This window comes from Seriola dumerili, unplaced genomic scaffold, assembly GCF_002260705.1.
Source record: "Seriola dumerili isolate Sdu_G_001 unplaced genomic scaffold, Sdu_1.0 BDQW01000322.1, whole genome shotgun sequence".
NCBI classification, from domain to species: Eukaryota; Metazoa; Chordata; class Actinopteri; order Carangiformes; family Carangidae; genus Seriola; species Seriola dumerili.
The window spans coordinates 1,101,695-1,128,724 of record NW_019174577.1 but is presented as its reverse complement, the minus strand read 5'-3'; the positions used below and the strand labels follow the sequence as shown (position 1 = coordinate 1,128,724).

General features: G+C 41.2%; 1 protein-coding gene across 3 annotated transcripts; it reads left to right on the top strand.

The window, feature by feature from the left end:
- Positions 1-1,835: 1,835 nt before the first annotated feature.
- On the top strand, positions 1,836-27,030 carry dot1l (DOT1 like histone lysine methyltransferase). 3 transcript variants are annotated; one of them, XM_022759471.1, is made up of 28 exons: positions 1,836-2,162; positions 7,149-7,192; positions 7,311-7,385; positions 7,704-7,767; positions 8,210-8,438; positions 8,739-8,833; positions 9,449-9,511; positions 9,654-9,709; positions 10,176-10,255; positions 11,600-11,668; positions 11,762-11,868; positions 12,907-12,948; positions 13,040-13,135; positions 13,285-13,504; positions 13,689-13,802; positions 14,228-14,319; positions 14,853-14,954; positions 15,669-15,806; positions 16,048-16,173; positions 16,470-16,909; positions 17,027-17,114; positions 17,248-17,397; positions 17,673-17,715; positions 17,914-18,539; positions 18,850-19,055; positions 19,334-19,407; positions 19,500-20,192; positions 21,908-27,030. In XM_022759471.1, exons 1-28 carry the CDS (start codon positions 2,082-2,084, stop codon positions 21,913-21,915), a joined length of 4,221 nt encoding a protein of 1,406 aa, XP_022615192.1. In that variant the 5' UTR covers positions 1,836-2,081; the 3' UTR covers positions 21,916-27,030. The 3 variants fall into 3 exon arrangements, with proteins under 3 accessions (XP_022615192.1, XP_022615193.1, XP_022615194.1); XM_022759472.1 differs by lacking the exon at positions 16,048-16,173; XM_022759473.1 differs by lacking the exons at positions 1,836-2,162; positions 7,149-7,192; positions 7,311-7,385; positions 7,704-7,767; positions 8,739-8,833 and having other exon boundaries at positions 8,319-8,438.

Below are 27,030 nucleotides of genomic sequence, written 5' to 3'. Positions count from 1 at the left end.
TCATGCATGACACATGTACAGTGTGTGGCATTATCAATGCATTTTCTATAAACTATGCAGAGCATTAATTGGACATTATGACTGACTAATGTTTTATATACAGCTGGACAACAATGTTATTGTTTGATGCATGTTGTTTTTGTTGGAGATGCATCAAGCAGATTGTTGTCAAAATCACAGGGAATTTGATGTAATACAGGTGAATTTTCTCATGGTTACATCTTTTTTTTTTTTTTTTTTACAGGGTTTGCTGAGGTCCACTGTGTTTACATCCAGAGTAACACTGGCTCTATTTGAAGTTATTTTCTTATGGAAGAACAATGTGAATTGAGTAGCTGGACAATAGTGGAGAATAAGACTAGAGTTTTCAGTGTTCTCTGTAATAATCTTGGAAAAGTAATCCTGTCTTGTTATTGGCAGTCATGGTTTCTTTTTATATATTACAGTGAACTATGAGTCTAATTTTCCTCCATTTTGATTGTTCAAATATTGTCCATTATTGAACATTTATAGTTTTTGGTGTTATAGTAAGACTTTTGTCCATCTAAACAATGTATTTTAAAAGTGTAAAACATTTGAACAATGTTAGTTTGTAAATGCTGTAGTGAGACAGTTGTCTTCACTTAGGACTTTTGATCAGTCCAGGACCATTGATCCAGATTCAGGTCTGCCAACATCACACATATTTGTCATTCCCCCTCCACACCCCCCATACCCTCTGTGTGTGTGTGTGTGTGTAAATATTCATGTTTATATATCAAAGGTCAGCTGCATGTCAATTCTACAAGTTTAATAAGTAAGTAGAAGTGCCTCATTCTGACTTCAGTATTCATAACTGTCTCTTCCTCGTCTCATTGAGACATGGAGAAAATTACACACAGCTCCAACAGCTTTTGCTGTGAGCCACTGTGTAGTCCATATGCACCTTTCTCACTGCAGATATTTTTACTTGTCGCAGATGTGTGTGCATTACATATAGGTGTACCAGGGGCATGATGCTGTACATAATGGCTAAGTGGCACACCTGGAACACAGCAACTACTATTACAATGTCAAGTTTCTGCTATAGTGCTAGAGCATTCATCATGAATGAGAAAACGGGAGAGAGGGATGTGTTCTTAGGGACAAATTAAAATTAACGAATTAAAATAAGAACAATTCTACACATTTGTGTAGTGGTTGGAAACAGAAAAAAAAGACCTATGCATCAGAACTATGCATCTATTCAGCCAGAACCTGATAATTTTGGCTCAAATTTTTATATTACAAAAATAATATTGTATAATATAACATATACATATGTATAACATTATAATATATAATGTATGATTAAATTTTCACTGTCTAAAAAAGTGTACAAAGTGCATCAAAAAACAATAATAGTGAAAGACAGCACTGGGTGCAGTTTGTCTCATGATGAACAGTCTTAATTTCTTAAATCAGTGATAGAGAAGTTGACTTAAAACCTATTGTTTTAATAAGGCAAATCATTGTGTTAATAAGTCTTTAAATATATATATATATATATAGAATATGAGTTTTTATATATATATATATATATATATATATATATATATATAAACAACATTCTATTTTAAGTCTTGATTGAAAGACTATTTATATATAGTTATAGTTATTCTGTGATGAACTGAGGTGATGTTATGCTGTCACGCGCCGTGGGACGGTTGCTCGCTCGTGCTCTCTGTTGCTGGCCCACGCGCTGTGATCACGGTCCCTTCGATGACGTCTGTGTCCCCTCTGCTACCAGTGGCCCCCTGCCATATTTATTCATGCCGGGCAAGATGGCGGCGATACGGACGTGGTGTTATTGCCAGTGGACATAAAAAGGAATTTTATTCAAAATTTAAAACCGAGTCAGATACATTTTTACACTTGCTCGTATTGTATGTGTGTTTACCACGTAACGAGTGTCGACGTCTTTTTTATTTTACGCGGTTCAACGTTTTTTTCTCACAAAATGTTCACGTTGTAGCTCGCTCGCTAACCGACCAGCTGGCTAACAGAGAGCAGTTACTAGCTAGCTAGCTATCCATCACAGCCAAGCCGCCGTGAAGTGTAGAATGGGAGAAAAGCTGGAGCTCAAGCTCAAATCGCCGGTTGGAGCAGAACCTGCTGGCTATCCTTGGCCATTACCAGTATACGTAAGTGTTAAACCTTAAAAACTCTCTGTGTACCGATTTAGATTTTGTCTCTGTTTTTGTCTTTGTTAGCTAGCTCTGCTAACATTGGCTAGCTGAGGGAGCCATGGCACGCTAGTCCGGGGAATCAGGTCATACTGGTCGGGATGGTGACAGACATGGTGACTGATCAGATATTTAGCTTGTTTTTCATTCGTGCTACTGTAAATATTTCCTAGGAAATGGTAAGATACAGTCTGTGGTACATTTGAGCAGAGCAAAGTAGCGACAAGTACAAGTCAGGCATTGACAATCAGTAATAAAAAGGTGTTTTGAAACTGTAGCGACTCAAACAAAACACCTTTCCCACCCAGTATCGTGCCAGTCTGTCCACAACTTAGTGTCTCAGTTGTGGTCCTTCATGTTCATACTATTACTGAAACACATGTTAGTGGATCCAAGTCGCACAGAAATGCGGTAAGACCTGCTTTTTTCTGCACAGATACACCATCTGATACTAGTAAACAATCTCACAGGACACAGCCATATAGAGGTATATACAAGATGTTTTGTGTATGAAGTCTGTGTTTCTTGATTATGCACGCGTGTTCATGGTAGCATTGCATTCCTCGAGTGCTTTCTGTGTTTTGTATCTCATGACATCTGTATGATTGAGACCAGCTGTTTGGTACTTTGAACTGTATACATCCACTGAGCCCCGATCTATCGGTTCTCTAGACAGTAATAATCATACTTGCATAGAAAGAGACTTATTTTCTCTTAGTTGTTTTTCCATGTAGCATGGTGTCAGCACGTCGGTGTCTGATTGCAGTTGACTCATTGGAGATGAACGGAAAGGGAAGCGGTTGCAAGGTCTGTGGTCTTTTAGTTAGTTTAAACTGAGTTTCTCATTTATAGTAATTGCGGTGAGACAGTTGGTGCTGACTGAAAAGAGCTGAATTTCTCTGAATGTCTGTGGGGTCCTTCTCCACCCACACTGTATCTAGTCTGGCAGTCTAGTTATTTAATTTTCATCGCTTACTCTGTTTATACATCATCACAATATGAACCGAAATGGTTTCAAGTCATTGAGTCAGAATAACTAGTTGATGTAATCAGCTGCTCCACTCTGCTTTGGATGACAAAGTTGACCCTCCCTTTACACCAGGCCAGAGTCTGATAACACTCTCAGTTCCCCCTCCCGGATTTATAGCCTCACCCATTTCCTCATGTTATGGTCTGTGAAGATAAACACAAGATCAAGCATGTCAGGAATTTAATGTACCATTGACCTGCCTAATAGCTGTTATACTGGGACTAGATGTCATGCACTGAATTAGAAACAGCTGATGGCTCTTCATGTGGAGTTCTGCAATATGGAGCTTATTCATGCCATGCTCTCCTCCTGTTTTCAAAGGGGAAAGGCATCCTCTCTCTTCTCGTGTCCTCTCATGTCCATATGGTCAACTCTACAGGGAGGAGGATAGAAACAACTGCTCCTACTCAGCAATGCTATACTAATAGAATTCAAAAACCCATGCCAGTATGTGTGCTTAAATGTTTTTTTTCCAGTCACATTTAATGATCAGTTTTTAGCTTTGTTGAACTGCTTGCTGGTAGCAAAAGATCCCACTCCATGTAGATTCATTCTTCTCTCCCACAGAGCATTAAGATTGCCTATCTCACCCACAGAGCATGAGCACAGTGATGTCTGTGTTTTGATACACACAACATGGCTGTTGTACAGGCTATTTCAGTATAAGGCTTGCTGTTAGAACCAAGTCCATAAAAATAGGCTTTCTTTGTTTGGTTCTGTGTTTCATTCTGGGTTTCATCTGTGTTTCTCCCCATTTCTCCCCGTCTCTCACTAAGTCCCCACATCTGTGCATCTATAAATGCTTCCATATGAAGAGCACCTCTGGAGTGGTGCGGCTCTTTGTCCATCTGGTTCTGGGTGTGGGCACTAACCAGCCCTACATAGTATTTCAAAGACGCACTGCTGTTTAAGTTCTTCTGGGTGTCTTTGGTTTAGTGCTCACCTGTGTACTTCTCCTATTATTTACAAGGCTGCAATTACTGTAGTAAAATCAAGGACATAACTGTCACGATTCAAGTGCTGTTGCAGCCCTGAAATGGAAAAAAACAAAAGGTAACTATCATATTTACAGTCTTGGCATTGTGGTTATGAAAGTGATTTTAATGTACAGTGTTTCTGTGTTGGTGCCAAGCACCCAGCCAGTGCAGGTCAGTTGAGTCGCTGCCTTTAAGTGTCATCAACATGTGACAACATGTAACAAATGGTCATGTCAAGACACCTTCTCTGCATAGCAGTATGTCTGTAATCATCAGATGCTTTACACAAAAGAATTTTCCACAGAAAAGATAAGCAAGCACCAGTATCTTGTTTTCAATATGCTGTTAATTTGTTTGCCACCAAGAGAATTAGCTGTATTTCGTTCAAAGTACAAGTAGTATAAGTGTAGTAGCACGTCTGCCTTAGTCATTTTTTCTCGTGGGCTGCTGAGGTATACGTAGTGGAGCAGTGTGTGGTGTAAAACCCCAACACCCACGATGCGTCACACTGATGTGAGACATGATTGAATGAAGAGGTGGTTTTCAGAGGAGGAGTTACATACGTCAGTTTGTACCCACAGTGGGGAGAGAGGAGGGTCTCCTGTTCTTTTTGTCTGATTTGTGCTTTCAGACAGTGTTTATTTTTAGCGGCAGCCCTGTGCTGGTGTAGCTGTGTTCTGTCTTTGTGTGATCAGGTGACCTACCAAATTCGACATCTCATTCGCTCACTCACACACCTCGTATACCTTCCCTATTTAGTGGAACACAGTGTGTTCTGTTTTTCCTGCTGCATGTTCAAGAATATTTGAAGCTCATTCTGCTTATTAGCAGCACTGCTAGTAGTTCACTTGATAATGTAGTTGCAACTGGAACACTGTGCTGACAGAAATAGTAAGAGATTTCCTGTGTTACCATGCATATTTGAGTGTGTGTGCGCATGCATGTTTGAGCTTTGGCGGAAGTTTGCGTAGTAGTGGCGGGCAGTATTGAGCGGGAAGCCGGGAGGCTGTGAGCTGTTTAGCTTCGGCTGCTGTGCCAGGCCTCAAACAGCTGACAAATACCGGGCTTCCCCTCCTCTCTCTGGCCCCCCTCACTCTCCCCAGTTTCTAGCTTTTCTCGCTTTCACTTTCTTTCCTTTTACCCTCTTTTCTTTTACCCTCTGGTTTCTCCTCCTCTTTTACTTTCCCTCTTTTCTTTCCCTCCACCAGAGGCTCTCCTTGGCAGTGTGCTGGAGCAGGAGACAGAAAGTGGGTCAGTGGGTCAGCTCAGGCAACGGGCTCAGGCTGGCTGCGCTAGGGGTGTAACTTGAGTCCTATTACTCAAAGAGAGCTGCTCAGCGCACTCCAGCTAAGATTACTAACTATAGATTCCCTGTACAAGATTAATAAACTTCATCTTATCTAATTTTATTAAACTTTGTTCTAGACTAAAGTGTAACTTAAATTGGTTTTCTCAGATGTGGTTTACAATGGTTTGATTGAGCTGATTCTTGAATAAATTGAACCGACTTCCTGTGGGAGGGTTAGAGTTACTCCAGGTGAAATTGAGCTTTAATTTAAATTTACAAGGATTCTGTCTGTCAGTGCAAATAAGGACTACAAGACAGACTAGGATTATGATACACTATAATTTTGTTTCCAAGAGCATTTTTACAATTACAATAACAATGCAATAGGCATTATTGCATTGCTGGAGCCCAAGCTTGTATTATTGGCACAAAGAAGACAGCCTATACTGCTCTTTCTCCAAGTTCTTTTCACATTAAAGTTTTTGTTTAGTCTTTTTCTATTCTGTCTATGGACTGACTATAAACTGACTGCATATTTGAGAAGTAATTAATGCTAATTAGTTACTCATAAAGCCACTTTAAAACCATATAGACTATACTAGATAAGGTCATTTTATACATAAATTTGAGTGCTGTGTGTAAACACCTCGCTTTGATACAGAGACAGACAATTCTGTGAATATAGAGACTTGTGTAATAATAAACTCCAAAGGTTAAGAGTCTACTTCGTTCAGATTGTAAAGTGATGTAAACACACAGAGTTTATTAGTTGACAAAACTGGATTCACTGACACTGGTGGTGCTCACACTTGTGTCTGCAATGGTTGTTATGTTTGTCAGATGTTACTGCAATTAGAGGGTGAATCAGACATAATAGTTGTTGTGGTCATCACATTGTAGTAAGTTGAAGCTGTGATTAAGTCATTTCAGGTGCCAGGAATGATCCCCTTTTCTTGCTGAGGTTCTGTGCTCTGCGTCTGTGCTCAATGAAGTGGATCAGCTGCTATGGTGGTGTTGGGCTACTCCTGTGTGCCTCCAGCCTGCATGCTTCCACAACCTCAGCAAGCTTCAACAAAGCTTTGTCATGGCACCATGCCACAGAATTAGATTGTATTTGTGATGGTAGCTGGGGGAGGAGTTGTTTACATATTATGACTGACCAGTGAACCCACAGGAGGGGAGGGCGAGCAAATCAATGGGCTGCAGCTCTACAATCAACACCTGTACGATGAAATAAGATTTTACCCATTTGAAATGGTAAAAAAAAGAAAAGAAAATCAATATGTGCGGTTTAATGTTGAAACAAAAAATCAGTTTAAAAAATAATATGAAAAAGATGCTAGTATTCTTTCGTATAGTGCTGCTGCCTGGTTTGTAGAGTTTTTTTTTAATATTTCAAAGGAAGATATACAGACGGTTTTAGGCTGCCTACATTCACGCCAGTTTATTAGGTGCACCTAGCTCAAACCAGTGCAGTCTAATAAAACAGTCTCACAATAAATCCTGCTGTCATTAAAGGTATAATGTCCAGTTTTTGTTGAGACTCTTTATTTTTAGAGGTGATGATTAAACTTTATAGTCATTTTGGAGGCTGTAATTTATGCTGCTGTTAAATTTAACGTTAATGTGTCCCTCCTCTCTGTTTTCAGGATAAACACCATGATGCTGCTCATGAAATCATCGAGACCATTCGGTAAATGACCTTTCTGCTCTCTGACTCAACTCATGTATGCTCTCACAGTCACGCAGACAGTCAGTGATTTTGTCGGGTGTATGATCTAGTGACGACTTTATGTGTGTACTTTCTCTAGGTGGGTGTGTGAGGAGATCCCAGACCTCAAACTGGCAATGGAAAACTACGTTCTCATTGACTATGACACCAAAAGGTGAGACACTGACACTAAAAAAAACAACCTGAAGTCATGCTGTAGGGACTTGTCCAAAAACAATCAAAAAGACAAACTTCCTTCCTCTCAGACCAAAAATATAATTGAAATCTATAATTGTCATTAATCAGTTTTTTCCTTGAGTGCAATGTATATCACAACTGACACACATTGTTAAGTGGAATATTTTCATTTTCACAGTTACATTAAGGTGAAAATTGTTTTTGTGAAATCAAGAGTAAAACAGATGGATTGGAAAGTTGGATTTCATCTTGTAAAAAATTATGACATTAATTTTGTGTCTTGTTATTCTCACAGCTTCGAGAGTATGCAGAGACTTTGTGACAAGTACAACAGGGCCATTGACAGCATTCATCAGCTAGTGAGTCCATATATGTGAAGGTTTTTCAGTGTTGTGTAGGTGCAGTGAAAGTGAAAACACTAGTCACTAAAAGTGGAATATACTGTATACGTGTACTTGGAGTGTATTCCAGTGTTCTTTGAATTTGTGCCATGCATGACTCATTTTATATGTATGACTAATTCTGTCCTCTATATGTACTGTATTTATTTGTTCGGGATTTTAGTCATTAATCTAGATTATTCGAGAGTCAGCTTTCTCTAGTATACTCTATATTTGTGTCCAAAAAAACAGTACATTCTTGAATTTTGTTCAGATATGTGGTTCAGATATATCTTTGACTGGCTTGTGCCAGTTGATAAAGCAGTCTTCATAGTGATGTATGATGAATGCCACTATGCCTTGCTTTATGTATTTTTGTTTGTGAATAAAAATATTAATGAGCGGCATTCCCATTTTATAGTGGAAGGGAACCACCCAGCCCATGAAGCTGAACAAGCGTCCCTCTAATGGGCTGCTGAGACACATCCTACAGCAGGTGTACAACCACTCAGTGACTGACCCGGAGAAGCTGAACAACTATGAGCCCTTCTCCCCTGAGGTGTACGGAGAGACCTCTTTTGACCTGGTGGCTCAGATCATTGACGAGATGGAAATGATGGAAGATGACACCTTTGTTGACCTCGGCAGTGGTTAGTCTGCTCATCTTTTGGGACATTAATGTTTCAGAAAGAATTAAAATGGTTTCAAAGATCCTGTATGTGTAGGTTAATAGTATATTAATAATTAATAGTGGGAACAGAGTTTATAAACAAATAGTAATAAAGAAATTATATGGTATTGATTTTTGAAACACAAGAAAGGTGTATGGAGTTGTGAGATTTGGTCAGGATGCTGGTGTAGGTGGCAAGAGTGACAGCCTGGGTGTCTTTGTATGTTTGGTGTAAGATATGAGTTTATAATTAACTTTTTAAATTGTTTCTTATTTACAGGAGTGGGGCAGGTAGTGCTGCAGGTTGCAGCAGCAACCAACTGCAAACACTACTATGGTGTAGAGAAAGCAGACATTCCAGCTACCTATGCAGAGGTAACTACTAAAATCTCACAGGACCAGAGGGTGTTCCAGAAAGGGAGCAGACAAGCGAGACTAGAGCTGCATTCATTCCAATAACAGCACTGTGTCAAAAAACAGCATCCTCAGTCTTTGTAGTAAAATAACTGTTGGCGCAGTTTAGTTGCCACCGCAGACAGCTCTGGCAATTAAATAGAGTAGTCTGGCAAAAAGTCTTTCCATTTTGTGGTGTCTTTGTGTCTGACCAGCCTTCAAACTCGTTTCCTCGTTAGTGTTTTCTCACTGATTCCCTGTAGCAACATGCTTATACCAGCAGGGAATAAACGTGTCTAAGAATAGCCCCTCGGCACAATAGTACAAGGGGCTATTCTTGGTCTGAATATATCTCTATATGCAAAAAGCCCAACTTCAGTTAATCTAATAAGCTGCAAATCCAACTGAGAAACTCAGATTTAGTTATGATAATCAAATACACAGGTTTTCAGTCATATTGATATCAGAAACAGAGTTTGAATCTCTCTGAACCCCGAAAGTTAAGTTGCTAATTCATTTTTCTGGAACATACACAGCTGAGCTGTTTTTTTGTCTTTTTGGAAAAAAAATTACCATTTGTTATATTCTTTCTTTTAGACCATGGATAAAGAATTTAAGAAGTGGATGAAATGGTATGGGAAGAAACATGGGGAGTACACAGTAAGTTGACTCTCTGTGTGGCATTTACGCTGAGTGAGACTTTTCATAATACACACAATTATTTTAAATAGTGGGTGTTCGGCAGATACACGGGCATTCAGGGTTTTTACAGTCACTATTGTTTTTTTGTATGTTTTCTCAGCTGGAGAGAGGAGATTTTCTCTCTGAAGAATGGAAAGAAAGGATCGCCAACACAAGGTGGTGTACCAAACCTGGTCACAGAGATCATATGAAAGACACGATTTCCATTATTTTAAGACCATGTATAAGCTTAATTTAGTGATCACAGTATAGAAATAGAAACCACGGCAATACAGTTGTAATGCAAGCAAATACCTTATATATGACTGAAAGGCTCAGTCATATGTAATATGAATTAATTGTAATAAATGTTACCACTGGGAAGCTTTATTTTTTATTGTCACTGGCTCTTTGTTCTGTGACATAAAGAGCCAGACCAAGATCATATAGAAAGGTTGTGCTTTTATGAAATATTAGACTGATGCAGTCATGTTTGCGGTTGATTCGAATTAGTTGATTTAGTAGGCGTGTGCCTTTTGCTGTTTTGCTAGAATGTATTCTTCTCTTGAAACTTTCTTGCTTGGTAAATTTTTTTTCTGCCAACTGTAGTTCTAAAATATGTCCCTCTTTGTCTGTCTTGCAGTATTATTTTTGTGAATAACTTTGCCTTTGGTCCAGAGGTAGATCACCAGCTGAAGGAGCGCTTTGCTAACATGAAGGAAGGTTAGTATTTTTCACAAAATTATTTTTTGACCATTTTGACCTGACTTTCAGATGTTTGGGGTAGACATCTTTTAATCTTTGGTTTTAGATGGATTTTTAACACTTGTTGGAAAACTTTCATTGCACTTAGCGAGTTGTCAAGCTATCTCTCTGCTTTCTGTGTGTGTGTGGAGCCACTAAGACACACATGGTGAAACAGAAAGCAGAGGAGAGGAGAAAAACGTGACCATAAATGACTGTAAAGTGCACATGAATTAGTTAAATAACAGTTTTTTTTTCCCAAGTATTTTTGCTTTGGTTTCTAAGGGGGAGCAGCTCTTGTTGGGGGATGGGCTGAAAGTGCAGATGGATTATTACATGAAAGTCTTGAATGCACATGAATGCATTTAACCAACAAAACTAATGACTAAAATCTGGGTAGATAGGTGGCTATTTATGATGGAAAGTAGTAGGACTTGAAGGCTAATGTCAAGAAGACTGACCTTTTAAATATTTTTAGTAACTTAACATCGGGAAACTTCTCCAAACAATGCAATGAGATACAAAAATGGCATTGTATGACATTAAATGTTGGTTGCAGAACAGTTAGATGATGATCAAATTGAGACATTTTACGCGGCCTCATGGGAAATCTCATCAAAGGTTGACAAATAAGGCGTTTAAATAGCAGGCGTTAATAGCCTTTTCTCACGACAACAGATGTTTTACGTTTGTTGAGAAAACATCAAGGGCTTGTGTTGGTAGCTCTGGGAGTGACGCCTGGGCTTAGTGTAAAAAGAATTTACTCAGCTGTTTTTACTGGTGATTAAAATAACAATGGCTGATGGTATCAAGTAGCCACTAGCCCCCTTTACACAACCTGTTCAAAGTGTCTTTCTGCCTCGCCGTAAAGGGTACGAACATGGAATGGGTGTCATTGTTGTTCCACCTCGTCACAGAGCTGGATCAGCTTCTATGTGAGAGGGAGATCCGACATGGTGGAACAGATGCAGACACTGTTGTGTTACATGTTATGCCTGTGATTTTGGAACACTACCATGCTATTTGAAATCACACTGGGGTGGCATTGTGCTGGCCTTGCTTGTTTCAGTGTAAACAAGCAAAGGCAGCGTGAGGGGTCTTCTGCAATATAACTCTTGGAACTTGACTCTTGGTTTTAAATTCTAAATATGACACTATGATAATGTGTCTAAGGTTTAATCTGTCTCATCAAGGAAGCGATTGTGTTTCATATTATGTTTGCTTTATGTAGTGAGTTATAGGACCTGTGGTCAGTGTATAGCATCTAGAAAATGAAAAAAAAAATTGTTATTTTTTTCTCTTTGTTGTTTTTTTTATTTGCAGGTGGGAAAATTGTATCCTCCAAACCTTTTGCACCTTTAAATTTTAGAATAAACAGTAGAAACTTGAGTGGTAAGTACCGCAATAAGTGAAAAAGCAAATTTTTATGTCTAAAGATTCCTTTGTTTTGTATCTGACGTGCATGTTTTCCTCTCTGTCCTGCAGATATTGGCACAATAATGCGTGTGGTGGAGCTTTCTCCACTGAGGGGCTCAGTGTCCTGGACAGGAAAACCAGTTTCCTACTACCTGCATACCATAGACCGCACCATAGTAAGCCCTGAAACTTTTCCTCATCACTGCTCCTGTAACCAATGATTAGAGGAGGACCCAAGTGCACAGACTAGAATTTCTAGCGGAGCAAAACTGTAACAGTAACCTCAACTGGAGAGATAGGCTACCATAATAACAGCTGGTATTATCTTAATGGTATTGTGTCCCAGGAGTACACAATCGGAGTAGAGAACAAACAGGGTTATACCAGGTAACACGAGCCCATTAGATAACACTGAAGTGTGTATCTCTCTGGTAATTGGTTAAAGTAGTCCCTGATTATCAGTGGGAATCCCGGTGAGAAAGCTGGCACACTGCCTAAAAGGTGATGGTGACACTCCCACTCTGTTGATGTGTTTTTCTTGTTACCACCTGAGGTCATCTAACTCCTCAATGACTTCATTCTATATTTTTACCCAGTGGAGGGTGGTGGAGCTTCTCAAAATGTAACCACAGCAATAATAATGTCAATGTAACATAGTAGTAGTAGTAGTTTTTATACATTTCATAGAATGGCTTTTGGTGAAACAAGTGTAACTGTGTTAGGCCACATGCAGATTGATTTTAGCTCTGCTTAAAAAAGAAAAGAAAAGCAGAGTTGTCCAAGTTCAACCACGCTTAACTTCTGCTGCAGTGTCATGTTGGCAAAGGCCGAACAATCCTACACGTCTCTGAGGATCTGCACCAACTTGTTGAAAATCATAGATTCCAACTCTGTTTTACATCAAGATCTATACCTTATATCCTGAGAAATTGACGTAAATGCAGAAAATTTCCCTACCTTGCAATTATAAGCGAAGTGGTAAGAAAATATCTGGATCTTCCCTTTTTACCAGATCTGCACCAAAATTTTATGGATTTTTCCCTGGCCTATGTACCATCCCTCCACCAAGTTTGGTGCATGTCAGTTATGTAATTTTTTCTGACAAATAAACAGGCACAGGTGAAAAGATAATCTATTTGGCGGATGTAATGATAATATTAAAATGAATCATAAGTGATATCTAATATACAATTTTTTCTTCTCCTGTTTTTCAGCTTGAAAACTATTTTGCTAGTCTCAAAAATCCTAAACTCAGGGTAAGTCATCTTTTTCTTCAGTGTATTGACAGTGTCACTGTACTTATTAAAATTTTGTGTCAAACAATGAAAATGGTTCATCTTGTATCAGGAGGAGCAAGAGGCAGCTAGGCGACGTCAGCAGAAGGATACGAAGGACAGTAAAAGCAATACCACCACGCCCACGAAACCGAAAGAACAAAACAAGGTAGGATGTGAACAGATTTGCCAGAATTGAGTGCATTCAATTTTATTGTGTTTGCCATTTCGCACCTCAGTCAGCTTAATTTAGCAAGAAGAGCTTTCAGTGCTCTTTGTCTAAATATGTGTGTGTGTGTGTGTGTGTGTGTATTACAGCAGGACTCCTGTGGTGAGGAGGAGCGTCCTAGCTTGGTGACAGTGGTCAAGCCCACTGCCAAACCCAGAAGAGCCCGACTCTTGTCCAAAGGTCGTAAGTTGAACAACAAGAAGCGTGGTCGCCCCAAGAAAGCTGCCCCGGCTGCTGAGAGGAAAAAGAAAAATCAGAGCGCGCTGGATTTGCTGCATGCCAAGACCCTTTCTGCAGCACCCCCTCAGGGTCAGAGCACACACACACATTCACGTACACACATAATTTGCTATCCATTTTCTTCTCCTGAATGGGAACATATGAGTAGTCATGGGAATCTTAAGCTGCCTCATATTACAGAAGAGACTAATGTCCTCTTTACTTCCACAATGTATGGCTCATTTGAATTTAATTATGCTTGCTGTGTATACAGATGCATACCGCCCACCTCAGAGTCCCTTCTACCAGCTACCTCCCAAGGTCCAGCACTATCCCCCGAGTCAACTGCTGCTGAGCCCAACTCCACCTGGTCTCCAACAACTGCTTGGTGAGCTCATGAAGATTCAGTGCGTTTTATCTGTCATAGTTGTTGTCAAATCAGAAACATTGTACCAGACAAATCTATGTATGTATAATCTTGTACAAATCTATAAACAAAATATGTTTTTTGAACTCCACTTGATTAAAACTGGAGTTTCACTAAGTACAGACAGCATGGAAAATGTGATCTCCTTATGAAAATTTAACACAACAGCCTACACTGTACAAAAATGTCAAAGTGTTGTAGATATCAAGAGCAGATTTTACAAATGAGAGGCCACAAAGTCCAATCAGATAACACTCATTAACTTGACTTTGTCCTGAATCACTGTGTTGGCCTGAAAGTGGTAAGAGACTCCATGTCAGTCTGTCTTAGTTCAGTTTTTTCAACAACCTGTTTCTTGTTTCCTTGATCCCCATATCTTTTCACAGATAACATCAAAGTTCAATACCTCCAGTTTATGACCTACATGAAGACTCCTCAGTACCGCTCCAACCTGCAGCAGCTGTTAGAGCAGGAGAAGGTAATTATGTTATGTCATTACACACATAACTGATGTGCTACTGCTGCAATTTTCCCTGAACTTTTGAACTCATGACAACACATAATAAAGTAGCAATCTCAAAGATCTCTGTTTCATTATCTTTGGTGACATCTATGGCGATACATGGTAATTGCAGGTTTGTATTTCAACCATAGTCGTGTGGAACACACGTCACTAACTTTGTGTCAGTGACTCATTTTCCTTGTGATTTTGCGGGTGAGTCACACCATACACCCAGTTCATAAAACTGTAAAATGCAAGGACTTGTATATAATTTCATCAGTGGGTCAGAGGCTCAATCTCCATTGTGTTACCTCACTCTGCGATAGTGACTTAAAAGACAATCCTCTGAAAATTTGTGAAATTGCCAATTTAAGTAGCATGTATTCAAGTACATGTTATCTTTCTAAAGTATCTTTAATGATGTAACTACTATTGCATTTAGTTTTTGTGTGTTTGTTTGTTTTGTCCACCCTCTTAAGTGTATTCTTGCATCTCCTCTCTGTCTCCAGCAAAAACACAGGGACCTGTCAGGGCAGGCGGAGCAGCTCCACTCTGTCTGTCAGTCTCACAAGGACAAGATCAAAGGTCTCTTTCAGACCAAACTAGATGAGGTAGGAAAGACTGCTTTATCGTCCTCCATATCACAGCTGTCAGGGCACAGTCAACAACATGACTATAAACTATATAATATTAACATCCAGAAATTTGCCTCGCTTGTTTCCTATCTCCTGTCTTGTCCAAGATCCATGCTTCTAAAGTTATTTTATTATGACACAATTTGATAATCCAAGGATATACAGAAAGCATGATTGCTTAACATTGCCAAGTCTAGCATGTGTACTAACAGTTAGTGCTTAAATACAGCTATTTTGATGGAGAATGTAAGATTCATTCCATTTATATCCTATTTGCAGATTAACATGGTTTAAACAGATATTGAAACACAGTTTATATGTGATAGATGGAGAACCTGCTGTAGAGTTGTCATGCAACATTGTGTTGCAGTATTACAATAAGCTACTCTGTTTTTAAGCGTGCTGCACCTGAGACCACACAATAACTCTGTTGGGCGTGATCAAACTTGTGCTCTTTTAAATGTTGTACCCAGGGTGTGATCACTGGGTAAAACTGAGTAATGTCAGGTTAAAGTGATCACACCCTGAGTACACTTGTTACTGCAGCAGGGTGACAACTTTTAGCCACTGGAGGTCAGCAAAGATAGGATTTTCAGTTATGTTAAATTGCTCTTCATGCATTATGTGATTGTGGCTGATGTATGTCTGTGTTCAACTGTGTTTGTCTGTCTGTGTATGTGTGGTGAGTAGCTGGGAGTTAAAGCCCTGACTGTGGAGGATCTGCTGCAGGCCCAGAAGGAGATATCAGCTCACAACCGTCAGCTGAAAGAGCAGACTAAGCAGCTTGAGAGAGACATGGCGTTGCTTAGAGACCACAGCCTGCTTCTGGTGAGACCTCAGAGCCTGTTACTGTCCACCCTCTTATTCCAGCATCATCACCAGTGGTTCACACCTGCAGCCATTCCTGTCACTCTGTATTTGTGTCTTGGTGGTTGAACTCCTAGTTCAGATCTAGTTTTTACCACTCTGGCTTGCAGTATTGAAATGTTTCATGTTACTACAGCATTCTCTACTTTGGCAATGAAAATCAAATAAATAACAGCAAACGTGTATGTTTGTTGTTTTCCAGCTGAAGTCTCGATGCGAGGAGCTGAAGCTAGATTGGGGCTCTTTGTGTTTGGAAAGTTTGTTAAAGGAGAAGCAGGCACTGCGCAGACAAATCTCTGAGAAACAGAGACACTGCTTGGAGCTGCAGGTACACACTCCACCTTTTTTAAAAAAAAAAAAATCAGTTTCCAAATGCTTGAATCTATCTCTTTTCTCTGTTACGCTCCTCCATACTTACACTGTTCATTGGTGTATTCTTACCACTTGCTGCACCCCATTCATCTGTCCCACTGGCTCCTCAGTGATATTTACAGGAATTAAAGTTGTCACCCAACTCTAAGGAAGATTAGATGAATTACTGTCAAACATTTTCCAAGACATGTAAACATTGTTGTAGAAAGCCTGTTCTTCTGTATTATTGCTCCCCCTGTTGTCTATTTGCAGATCAGCATTGTGGAGCTGGAGAAAAGTCAAAGGCAGCAGGAGCTACTTCAGCTCAAATCCTACAGCCCCTGCGAGGGCTCCCCATACAGAAAGAGTCTGGAGTCACGCTCTTCCACTGACATGGACTCCTCTAAGCTTGGCCTGTCCTCAGCCCCAGCCCTCAATGGTGTCAGCCCAGAGCTTTCTATCAATGGCACCAGCTCACCCTGTTTTGACCGGGCCAACACCAAGGGGGAGCTTCTTTCTCGCTACCTGCCCATCTCTCCTGATCATGAGATTGTGCCTGCCACCCCTGATGCTCGTCAGAGGCAGCAAAGCTCCTCCCACGCGCTTCCTGACTACACACGCTTCTCCCCAGCCAAGATTGCCTTGCGGAGGCACCTTAACCAGGACCCAACTGCCTCTGCTCACTTGAGAGGTTCGGGGCTGACCACACACAGGTTAGTAGGTGCTTTCAATAATGAACTTTTTTAATTTGAAAGTCTCCAAATTGCTTCCTGAAGCAATAGGCGGTTAATAGTTGAAGCTAGATTTGCATATTTTTGTTTGTTTTTCAGGGATTTGGGTGGTATTAACTCTCCCCTTGGAGCCAAACAGAACTGCCCCTCTCCTAATGCATCTGATGCACAGAAAGGTTCAGAGAGGGTAAATATTTATCTTTCTTTGCTGTCAGTCAACTTGCACTTTTGATCTGTCTTTAAGCATGCGGTTTTCTAACTTCCATGCAGTCTTTGGTTCTCTCCCCGTTAACATGTTTTACTTTTGCTCTCTGTTAAAGGGTGGTAAGGAGAGGAGTCCGTCTGTTCAGGGTGACAACAGTATCACAAGCCTTCCAATTAGCATCCCACTGAGCACTGTCCACCCAAGTAAATTACCAGTCAGCATCCCACTGGCCAGCGTGGTGCTACCCAGTCGTGCTGAGAGACTGGTGAGTGCCCTCACATCAGTTTCTATTCGTTACAGTGACTAATTTCAGTGTCGTGTTGCAGGACACATTTAACAGGACATGTGGTTAAAGTGTCTGACACTTCTGCCCCTTGTGCATTAGTCTAGGCTGCCTACATTAGTACCCTGCAGATATAATGTTCTCTTGTGAAAAATTTGATTGGTGTACACAGAGTCGGATAAGATAAGTAAGAGTGATGTAATATTAACAGCTGTTGATTCATTAACAGCTGTTGTTTCATGTGCTAATAATTTCAGAGAAGTACTCCGAGTCCTGTCTCTCAGGCAGGTCAGACCAATGGTAAGGATTACCATTCAACCACTCAGTCTATTGCCCACATATTATATTTAGTATTATTACCTTAGAAGGACACATGACATTTCTCTACACCACATTCTCTCCTCACATATGATTAAATAAGTGCATTAAATCAGTTTTGTCCTGAATTTGATAATTAGCTGTCTGCTCTTCTTGTGCATCTGTTTGGTCTTTCTTTAGGATATTCATCCGGCTCAGGGCTGATGAATGGAGGTCCCCACCCAGAGGAGCATAATGGTGCTTCTTCATCACCTCCTCCACACAGCAACACTTCTCTGACAGGACCAATAGGCCGAGGAGGCCCCATCCAGAGCCCCCCACTCGGTACTGGAGGGGTGCTCCAGTATGCAGATGGACCACCAAGGATTCTCCCAGAAGACGGACAAGACCGCCAGGGGGGTGAATCAGACAACGAGCCCCAGGACAGTGAACTGCGGAGGAGAATCTTCTTCTCTTCCTCCTCCTCTTCATCCTCGTCTTCCTCTTCGTCAGGCAGTGGAGGCAGCGTGACTGGAGGATCGCGCCTCCACCATCACATTGGCAACTCAGCCAAGCAGGGATACCACAGTAACCATGGAAACCACCACCACCAGTCCCCCGGCACACAGCACACTCACACACCCACACATACGTTGTCATCACATTCCTCTCACAGTCTTGGCTCTCAAGAGGGACGCAAGCGGGGGAGAAGGAAACGCAGCTCTGCAGGGGCTGTCACAGCCAGCGGATCCCCAAAGAGGAGGTCATTCCCCGGGCTCAGCTCCAACAACCACTCCTCAGGATCGCCACTTAACATAAACTCCATGGTGAGTCACCAAAAGCATTTGGGATGGAAACCAGCAGGGAACAATATGACACTATATTGATTCTTAAGGTGTCAGTTTATAATATATTATGATTCTATAAAGCTGCATAATGATTATTGGACTATGCCGAACAATGATAGTAATCATAGTCATTATAATAAGGCCATATGCTGTATTTGGATAATTGGACTTCACAGGCATGTTTCTGATGTCTGCCACTAATGCATCTATGGGCTATGTGATTATTCAAGGCCCATTTTTATCAACAAGTGTCATCTGGATGTAATCTGCATGTTCATTGTTCCAACAGGTTAGCAACATCAACCAGCCTCTGGAGATCTCTGCCATCTCCTCCCCAGAACAATCAAGCCGCAGCCCATGTGGGCCTGACCTGGACCAGCCTCCCATCTTGAAGAGAGAGCGCCCCCTGGAGCTCAATGGCACAGGTCGTTACTCCTCAGCCCCCAGCTCTGATGATGAGGACTCAGGATACCCTGCTGACAGCTCCAGTTCACGGTAACAGTCATTACGATATAAAGATAAGAATATCAACAATGTACCTACTGAGCTGTCCTTGTTATAAGGTCTCCACTAGAGCCACAGGTTATTTTTATTTTTATCTGAAGTTGTTGCTTGGTAACCAGGTCACCATTTACAACATTTTTCCTTGCTTTTATTGCAAATTGCTCCTCTAATTTAATATGACTTGCGGTTTTTATAGAGCTCACACACAATATGTCATCACCTGTGACTGTGTTTGTTTTGATTGTTTGCTGTTGTTCCTTTTTCTCTAGAATTGAAAGAAAAATTGCCACTATATCCTTGGAGAGCAGAGATGGACCAGGCAGATTAGGGGATAGTGAAAGAGGTAAGATAAGAAAATGTGTGAAATAAGTTAAAATAAAAATTCTTGCATGTCTGCTACTTGATGACAACACTCTTTTTCTCCTCCACCACCAGGCAGAAAATCTGGTAGCAGCAGTGGAAACAGCACAGGCAGTGAGGCCTCCTCTTCGTCCTCTCTGTCCTCTACCAGCAAGTGGAAATCAACCTTTTCACCTATTTCTGACCCTAAGCAACCCAACTCTGACCTGAGGCAGGGGGGCTCTCCATTTGGCATGGGGGGATCAACCCGGGGCACAGACTCAGATTCTGACCACAAACAACAGCATCAGCAGGTGAGAAAAGGGAGCGATGGAGAATCGTCCAGCTACATGACTCCCAATCCCTTCCTCAGTCAGGAGGCAGGGAACCGGGGTGGAGGCAGTGGCGGTGGTGGTGGAGCCCAGGGAGGCAGTGCCTCAGACCAACGCCAGGCCCTCCAGAAGCAGAAGGCACCTCGCGAGTGGGAGCTGAAGACAAGCAGCAGCCTGGCCAGTCAGAATCTCTTCATTTCTGCTGCTGCCAGCAGTGGAGGGGGGATTCTGAGTGGGAAGGTGGGAGGCAGTCCTGTATCAGTTTCCTCAACCACAGGGTCATCTGTAGGACAGTACCTGGGGTCTCAGTTCCCACTTGGAGGGACGTCAGTCTTACAGTCCTTGTTCGGGGCCCAGACAGGCGGATCCACGGTGAGTGGGACCCCACGGCTTGTCAACGGACACTCTGCCCTGGGAAGCTTCTCAAGTGCTGGGCTGGCAGGGGGAGCGGCTGGAGGTGAGTATCACTGATAAACTGATTGGGTAAAGTTTCGTTTTGGGATTGTTGAAGAGTCAGAGTGAGGTCCTAGTCTTAGCCTGGGGTCAACTTGATAAAGAATAGTCTGAGGGAATTGACCTGATAATAGTCAGGTAAGTGGAGGCCCAGTGCTGTTGTCGTTCTGTCCGCCTCAGTCTGACAGTTTGACTGACTGACTGACTCTCTGTGCTGCCTTGCTTTGCCATGGACTGGCTGCTTGAATGCTGCAGTTGGAAACACCCTTGGAAAATGTTGCTTTACAGCAGAATGAATGCTTAACAAAAAAGCTGAAAATAGAAAAATCTGAGTTGATAACATGTTTCACATAATTATTACATTACCCCTTTGTCATTTTCTGTGGGTGTATCTTTTGGAGTTATATGTCAGAGTCAGTTCACTTGTAAGCAAAAATTAACCCATAAATTAACTTTGCTGTGATAAAACCTCCTGTTTAATCCTGAATTGGCCTCATTGATTTGGGTTTCATCTAAAAGTCACAGTGGACTGACTCAGTTTGCTTTTTGTGTGCTTGTCTAAGACTTGCTTGGCGCTATGCACAACCTGGCTCAGTCCTTGCTTCTCTCTTTGTCCCCCTCCTTCTCGCTCTCTTTGCTACTATTATCTGCCCCCCCCTCCCCGTCTCCACTCTCTCGCCCTGCCCCTCCCTCCATTTTCTGCTGTATGATTTGCAGGTATATTTCACCACGTGGTTCCCTCAGTGTCCTCCCATCAGTTTGGGGCGACGCTGCCCACCCCGGGAGGCCTCAGCTCTCTGCTCAGTCTCTCCTCCTCTTCCTCTACCTCCTCCCAAACCCAGCAGCACACCACCCCCCAACCAGCTTCCACACGCCTGGCATCTGTGTCCTCACCTCTTCCCCTCTCCCTCTCCCAGGCTCAGCACAGTCGCACCCAGTCGGTCCTGCATAGCCCTTCTCCTCCCACGCTCTCCCTGCCCCCTCCACCACCCCTACACAGCGTCCCCTCCTCCTCAGCACCCACGCATTCTGATGCCCCATCATCCTCGCGATCAGACTCCCTCCACTCCTCCCGTCTCTCCCACTCCTCTCTTCATAACCAGAGAGCACAGTCATCCCTCGCTCTCTCCATCTCCTCCTCCACCTCTGCCTCCTCTGCTTCTGTCTCTGCTGCTGCCGCTGCCGCTACTGCGTCTCTCTCCTCGTCCTCTCTGTCAACCTCCTCCTCGTCTCGTCCATTCGCAGTGCACTACTCCCCTCGGCTGCCCCCTCCACCACCAGCCACGAGTTCAGGTGGTGGCGGGAGCATGTGGAGGACTCAGGGCATGCATGGTACCTACATCACCCCCCAGCTCCCCGGCTCCAGACCTAGATAGGGTTTGGGGGTGAGGGGAAGGGGGTGGGGGGGTGGAGAGGGGAAGGGAAAAGGGCAATCAAAGGATGGAGAGAGGGAGAGAATGAGAAAGAGAGAGAGACTGGTAGGGAGTGAGTGGGACAGGATGCCTGTTTTCCCTGTGCTCCTACAAGCTGTTGTTCTGATTGAACAAGGTAAGACATTTCTTGGGTTTTAGATTTAAAGTATAAAAATCGTACTGGATGATCTGGATTTTGAAAGTGACAGGATTTACTACAGTTGTGTCTCATTTGTTTATTGTGGTGTTGAATCTATTAGCCACCGAATTACTCATGTTTTTTTTTCTTTCTTCTTTGATCCACCAGGTAATTGATGAAAACTACCTCAACATTAAATAAACTATGCAAATGTCCAGGTGTGGACCAAGGCACTCTCCTCACTCACTGGTGCTTCAAAACATCTGCACTACCCAACCGCCTCCAAGACCGGCTTCTGTACTGGGATCTCTTGACACACACGCATATATATACACACACACACACACACACACACACACACACACACACACACACACACACACACACACATATACATACACGCTTACTCACTTACATACTAACCACCACCACCACTATGGTCACATTGAGCAGAATTCATTGGTACTGGTCATGTTTATGTGTGGAGTTTTAGTTAATATGTTGGCTTGAAGATTTCACAACATGGAAACAAGTGCTGGCTATAATGCCAGGCACTGAATGAACTGAATCATCACATCTGGTTTAATATTAAGGTGCTCATTAGTATCATAGTTAGTCATTTCTTTGTCTTAGCCAGGATACAGCGACTAGTGTTCTGCCAAATGATCAGTTTTGAGTGATTCTTTTTGTAACATTTAACAACCTATTGAAGCACACAGTCAACCTTTTTGAGCTGAATCTCATTGAGTTTCACCCTCCCTCCAGAGTTTCAGTTCATACATGTGCATGTGTGTGCGCACTCAAACACACATGCAGGCCAGTGCATTGAACTCTGTTCAGATGTCATGCAGCTTTTCCTCTCTGCATGTGTGCTCTGTTATCTATGTTTTCTTCCTTCAGTGAAAATCAGATCAGTGTTTGTTGCAGCATATTTGACTATGAAACAAGATGAGGATTTTGGTCTAAGTTCACACTGGATAGTAAAATAGTTTCTCATGTAGCAGAAAATGTAGAAATCCTGGCTGGATTGTTGACACCCCTGAAACTTTGGTTATGTTGATTATTTGCTATATTTTTATATTGAAAAAAATGAAAACATTTGGTTACTCACTTTTAAGGCTTTTTGCTTAAAAGCAAAGTCTTAAAAAATCCTTAAACACTTTTCTTGCTGCCCTTTTTGACACACGAAACAGATAAATAATTTTCCTTTCTTTGCTACTAACTGGAGCAAAGTAAAACATTCTGAGTTATGAAAATAATTCTTGAGCTGTGTTTCAGCGTTTCTCTTATAAGATATTTAACATATCAGTGACGGTTACTTTGTTTACGCAAAAAGACTTTTGGAATTTAGTGAAATAATCAGGCGTATTTCACATCTAAGTGATTGAATGATGAATGTTGTGGAAATCTTACAAAAAAGATAAAGACTCAGGCCTGTCTTTGTGGTTTTTATTCAACATAGCATTTGCAAATGGGCTCAGCACTTATACAGAGACCAAAGGTCCCCACAAAGGGAGAGCCTTGAAATTGGAATAATTCAGTCTCTTATACTGTCACAAACAAAGATGTGGGAGTATCCGCCCCTAGCTGTCAGTTGATGGTTTCACCAACAACTACTCTTTTACCACAGTCAAGGGCAGTCCAGCTCTTATTGGGCAGCTCATCAACTACAAAGAGGTTAAAATGAGTTTACATGACGGCACACATATGATGGATACATTTTCCCATTACAATAAGGAGACAAGTTAACAAATAAAATCACTAAACTTTTCCACTACAATGAAGAATATGGAAGAACATCAGTGTATAGTTTGATGTCCTTGCACAAATTGCTCTGATTTCAACTTTAGAAATATGGCGAATTAGCAACATTTCCAGGGGTGCCAATAACACAGAGCAGAGCTGAATACATTTTAATGTTTTTTTAAAGACCCAGTGAAATTCATTTAATGAGATGGTGCTCTGTGTAGATACTGTTAGCCGCTCTCGTAGAAACCCACTGTTAGTGTTAGTGAGAGTTGTGGCTGCACTGTTGTTAAGTGAAGCTGAAACCAGGTGTAAAAGAGTAACCGTAAAACCACAGAAGATTTAACTAATTTCTGTATTTATTAACATTTTCTTCTAAAGTCAGTTTGCTAAATCACACTACTCTGTGGGGCCACGGCAGAAATATTCTTACAGCAGGAATTTTTAACTTTTCTTAAGCTAAACTTATTCATATTTATTTCTGCTGTTGGTAAATGCAGGTTTAAGCAAAATGTGTAAGGCTCAAATGTGGACAAGTGTATGTGGAATTATACTGCATTTAGTTTATACAACAACAAGCACACATAACACACTCATGCATGCAAATCCTCACACACTGGGAAAACACGATTAACCATAACCACAACAAACTACTGGACTCTTCACACCTTTTTGTTTGCTTTTTTAATTGTGTAATTTGTTTTTTGTAAACAATGTTTGTACTGTGAATGTGATTAATTCTCCAACTGTATAGTTGTGTATAATTTAGATTATTATATTTATGCTGTCAGTCTCTCCATTTGCCTTGGTATTTGTTTTTCTCTTTTTTTAATCCTGAAATGTGTTGACATTGTAGAATGCAATAGTGTGTGTACTTGACTCACAGTCTGAAAACAATGGTGCTAAATTTGGACTGTGCCTGAATTTATTTATTCTATAGTGAAAACATCAAAAACAAATCAAATACTTGGTGCTGTACACAGGGACATTTGTAAAGCCTTTTTTTTGGCATTTCCTTTCTCATATTTAATATGCTATTGTCTGGTTCTTTGAATGCCGAGTGTACAACGGTAGACACCAATTTTCGATAAACTACTCTGCAACAGCTGGCTCAGTAAACAGGTATAAGGGGCCTCTGTTCATGTTTCTCACGCAGCTGTTTTAACCATGCATCAGCCCGCTTTGCTCTCAATAGCGAGCTGCTTATCTGTAAGTGAACAAGACACACTGTTTGTACATAACTTTTTGTTTTTCCTTGTATGTCTCCATCATAAACAGAAAGGTATATAAAATATGTATCTATACACAGTCTATATATATATATATATATATATATTTGAGTATATATATATAAGTGAATAGGGGTGTTTTGGTGCTGGCATTGTGACCCTTAAATTCAACCTGTTAAACAGGAGGCTTGAAGCCAAGGAGAGTAAAGCATTGCCACCACGGGACCTTAGCAAATGGCGCCTAACAACATGGCGACACAACAGCGCCTGTGTCTTTGTGATATACTCACCACAGAACTAGAAACTCAGAAGCTGTGTGTGTTTAACACACAGAGATACCGTGGCTTAAACACAATTAGATTCCAGCACTAGAACTTTTATCACTTTTATCAGATGTTTTAACGTCTTTGTTTTATTTTTTTTAATTGTTTTTTCTACCAACCCAGATTCTGCAGGAAAAAATGGTGCTTCTGTTTCCAGACAATGGCAATTCAGATTTTACTGACTAAATCTTTACTGTTGCATACAGAACTAAGTGTCAACCTCTTTACACGCACTGTCTGTAGATGTCTTACTGACGAGGCCCTCCCTTGTAATGTAAGCACACTGTGAGACATGCTGGTGAAAACACTTGAGTTAAGGGTGTGTTTAGGCATCACTTGGTTGGGAGTGAGAGCAGCCAAGCTTGTTTTGTGTCTCTGATAGTGGGAATACACTTAGCTCAGTTTGTGTGTGTGTGCTTTTTTCCCACTTGCCAGTGCATATCTAAGGGAAGATTAGAGTAATAATCAAAGCTTTATTGTAAACTCCTCTCCTTTGCACTCACTCTGTAAACACAGATGTGTTTCTCAGCTGCGAGTGTTAAAGTGAAAAGAAGAAAGTCATTTTAGAACCTAATTAGAGACGATAGAGTCCATTTACCAGCACTGAGAGGTCCTTTGTAATTATTGTTGATGCTGTTATGATTTTCTTATTCTTGGTGTTTGATACAATTGCAGTTACATGTTATGCTTTTAATTGTCTTCAGATTCCTGTCAGTTTTTAATACTACTAGTCAGACAGACAGCACGGTGCTCTCCTTCACTTAAAACAAGGAAATTGCAGCTATTGATACTAAAATACTACTCTTCCCCTGTTGTGCTGCAGGGTTTTACGGTTTAATAATCCTCAACACAAGCTTGCCTGGCGGCTATCTGGATGGTCCAATCTAACCTGCGGAAGTTTCGCTTCACCTGGTGGGGCGCTGTGGTGTATGTGTTTGTGAGAATAGTTTGTTGAAACGGCAGATGTTATATTCATTGCAGATTGCAGCCAGTTTTGTAGCTACTTGGATAATCAGTTAAAGGGATGAGGTGCTGTTTTCAAAGTCCTTTGGTGTATGATCATGATTTGAACTTAAAGCTTCTATGCAGTTCTCCAGCATACTCCATCCTGGTACATTATTGGTAGATAATCTGTGAGAGCGTTGCAGTCGAGGCTGTTTACTCTAAATCCTGCCAAAGGTCTTAACTCAGGAACTTCCCAGATTGACTTGAAATGATGTAAATGGTTCTCTTCAAACTACTGCATGTCACAAACCTATTTCACCATCGTGTGGCATGATGAAGTCCCTCTCTAACCCAACTCAGGACCAAGACAAACCCCTCAGTAAGGGTATTTCAAGATAAAAATTAGTCATTTGTCTTGTCAGAGTCATTCTCACTATCACATACATCCAGCCTCTCCAGTGAAATCCAGCTTTATAAAGCTTTATGAGTCAGTCTGATCTCGAGAAGCTGTGAAATGGCTATGACTTTCAGCATCTTCCTCATCTCACAATTGCCTCCGTCTAGATTTGTGTCACTAAGAAGGAGGTTCACCGTCCTTTGTTGGGATCCCCTCCATTCGTTGGGGGTGGTCGGGTGGGGTTAATGGACATTAAAGGACAGAGGTGAACTAGAGTATGTGTGTTGTGATCTCTGATTGGTGAAGCCAGGGCAGGTTTGAGGTGCAATAACGGCAAACCTACTTTCCAAAAGGCCCCGGGTTTTCATGGAAAAATTGTTACTGTTAGGTGTTGGTGCTTTTATCCTAAGATGTTATAATGAAACAAATGGAATTAATGTTTTTTTTCTGCGTTTTATGATTATTAATAAAAATGTTTCATATAATATTTGAATTAATTTTGTTGTGTAGTGGCATTTATGTCTGATTCCGTTCTGTTTTCCCTCATGGAAGACACGTAGATCAAACTGAAGTTTACACATTGAAATTAGTTGTCTCTGTTTTATTTTGAAATGAACTAGTGAACAACAGCTGTGATGCTAAGGAAGTAAA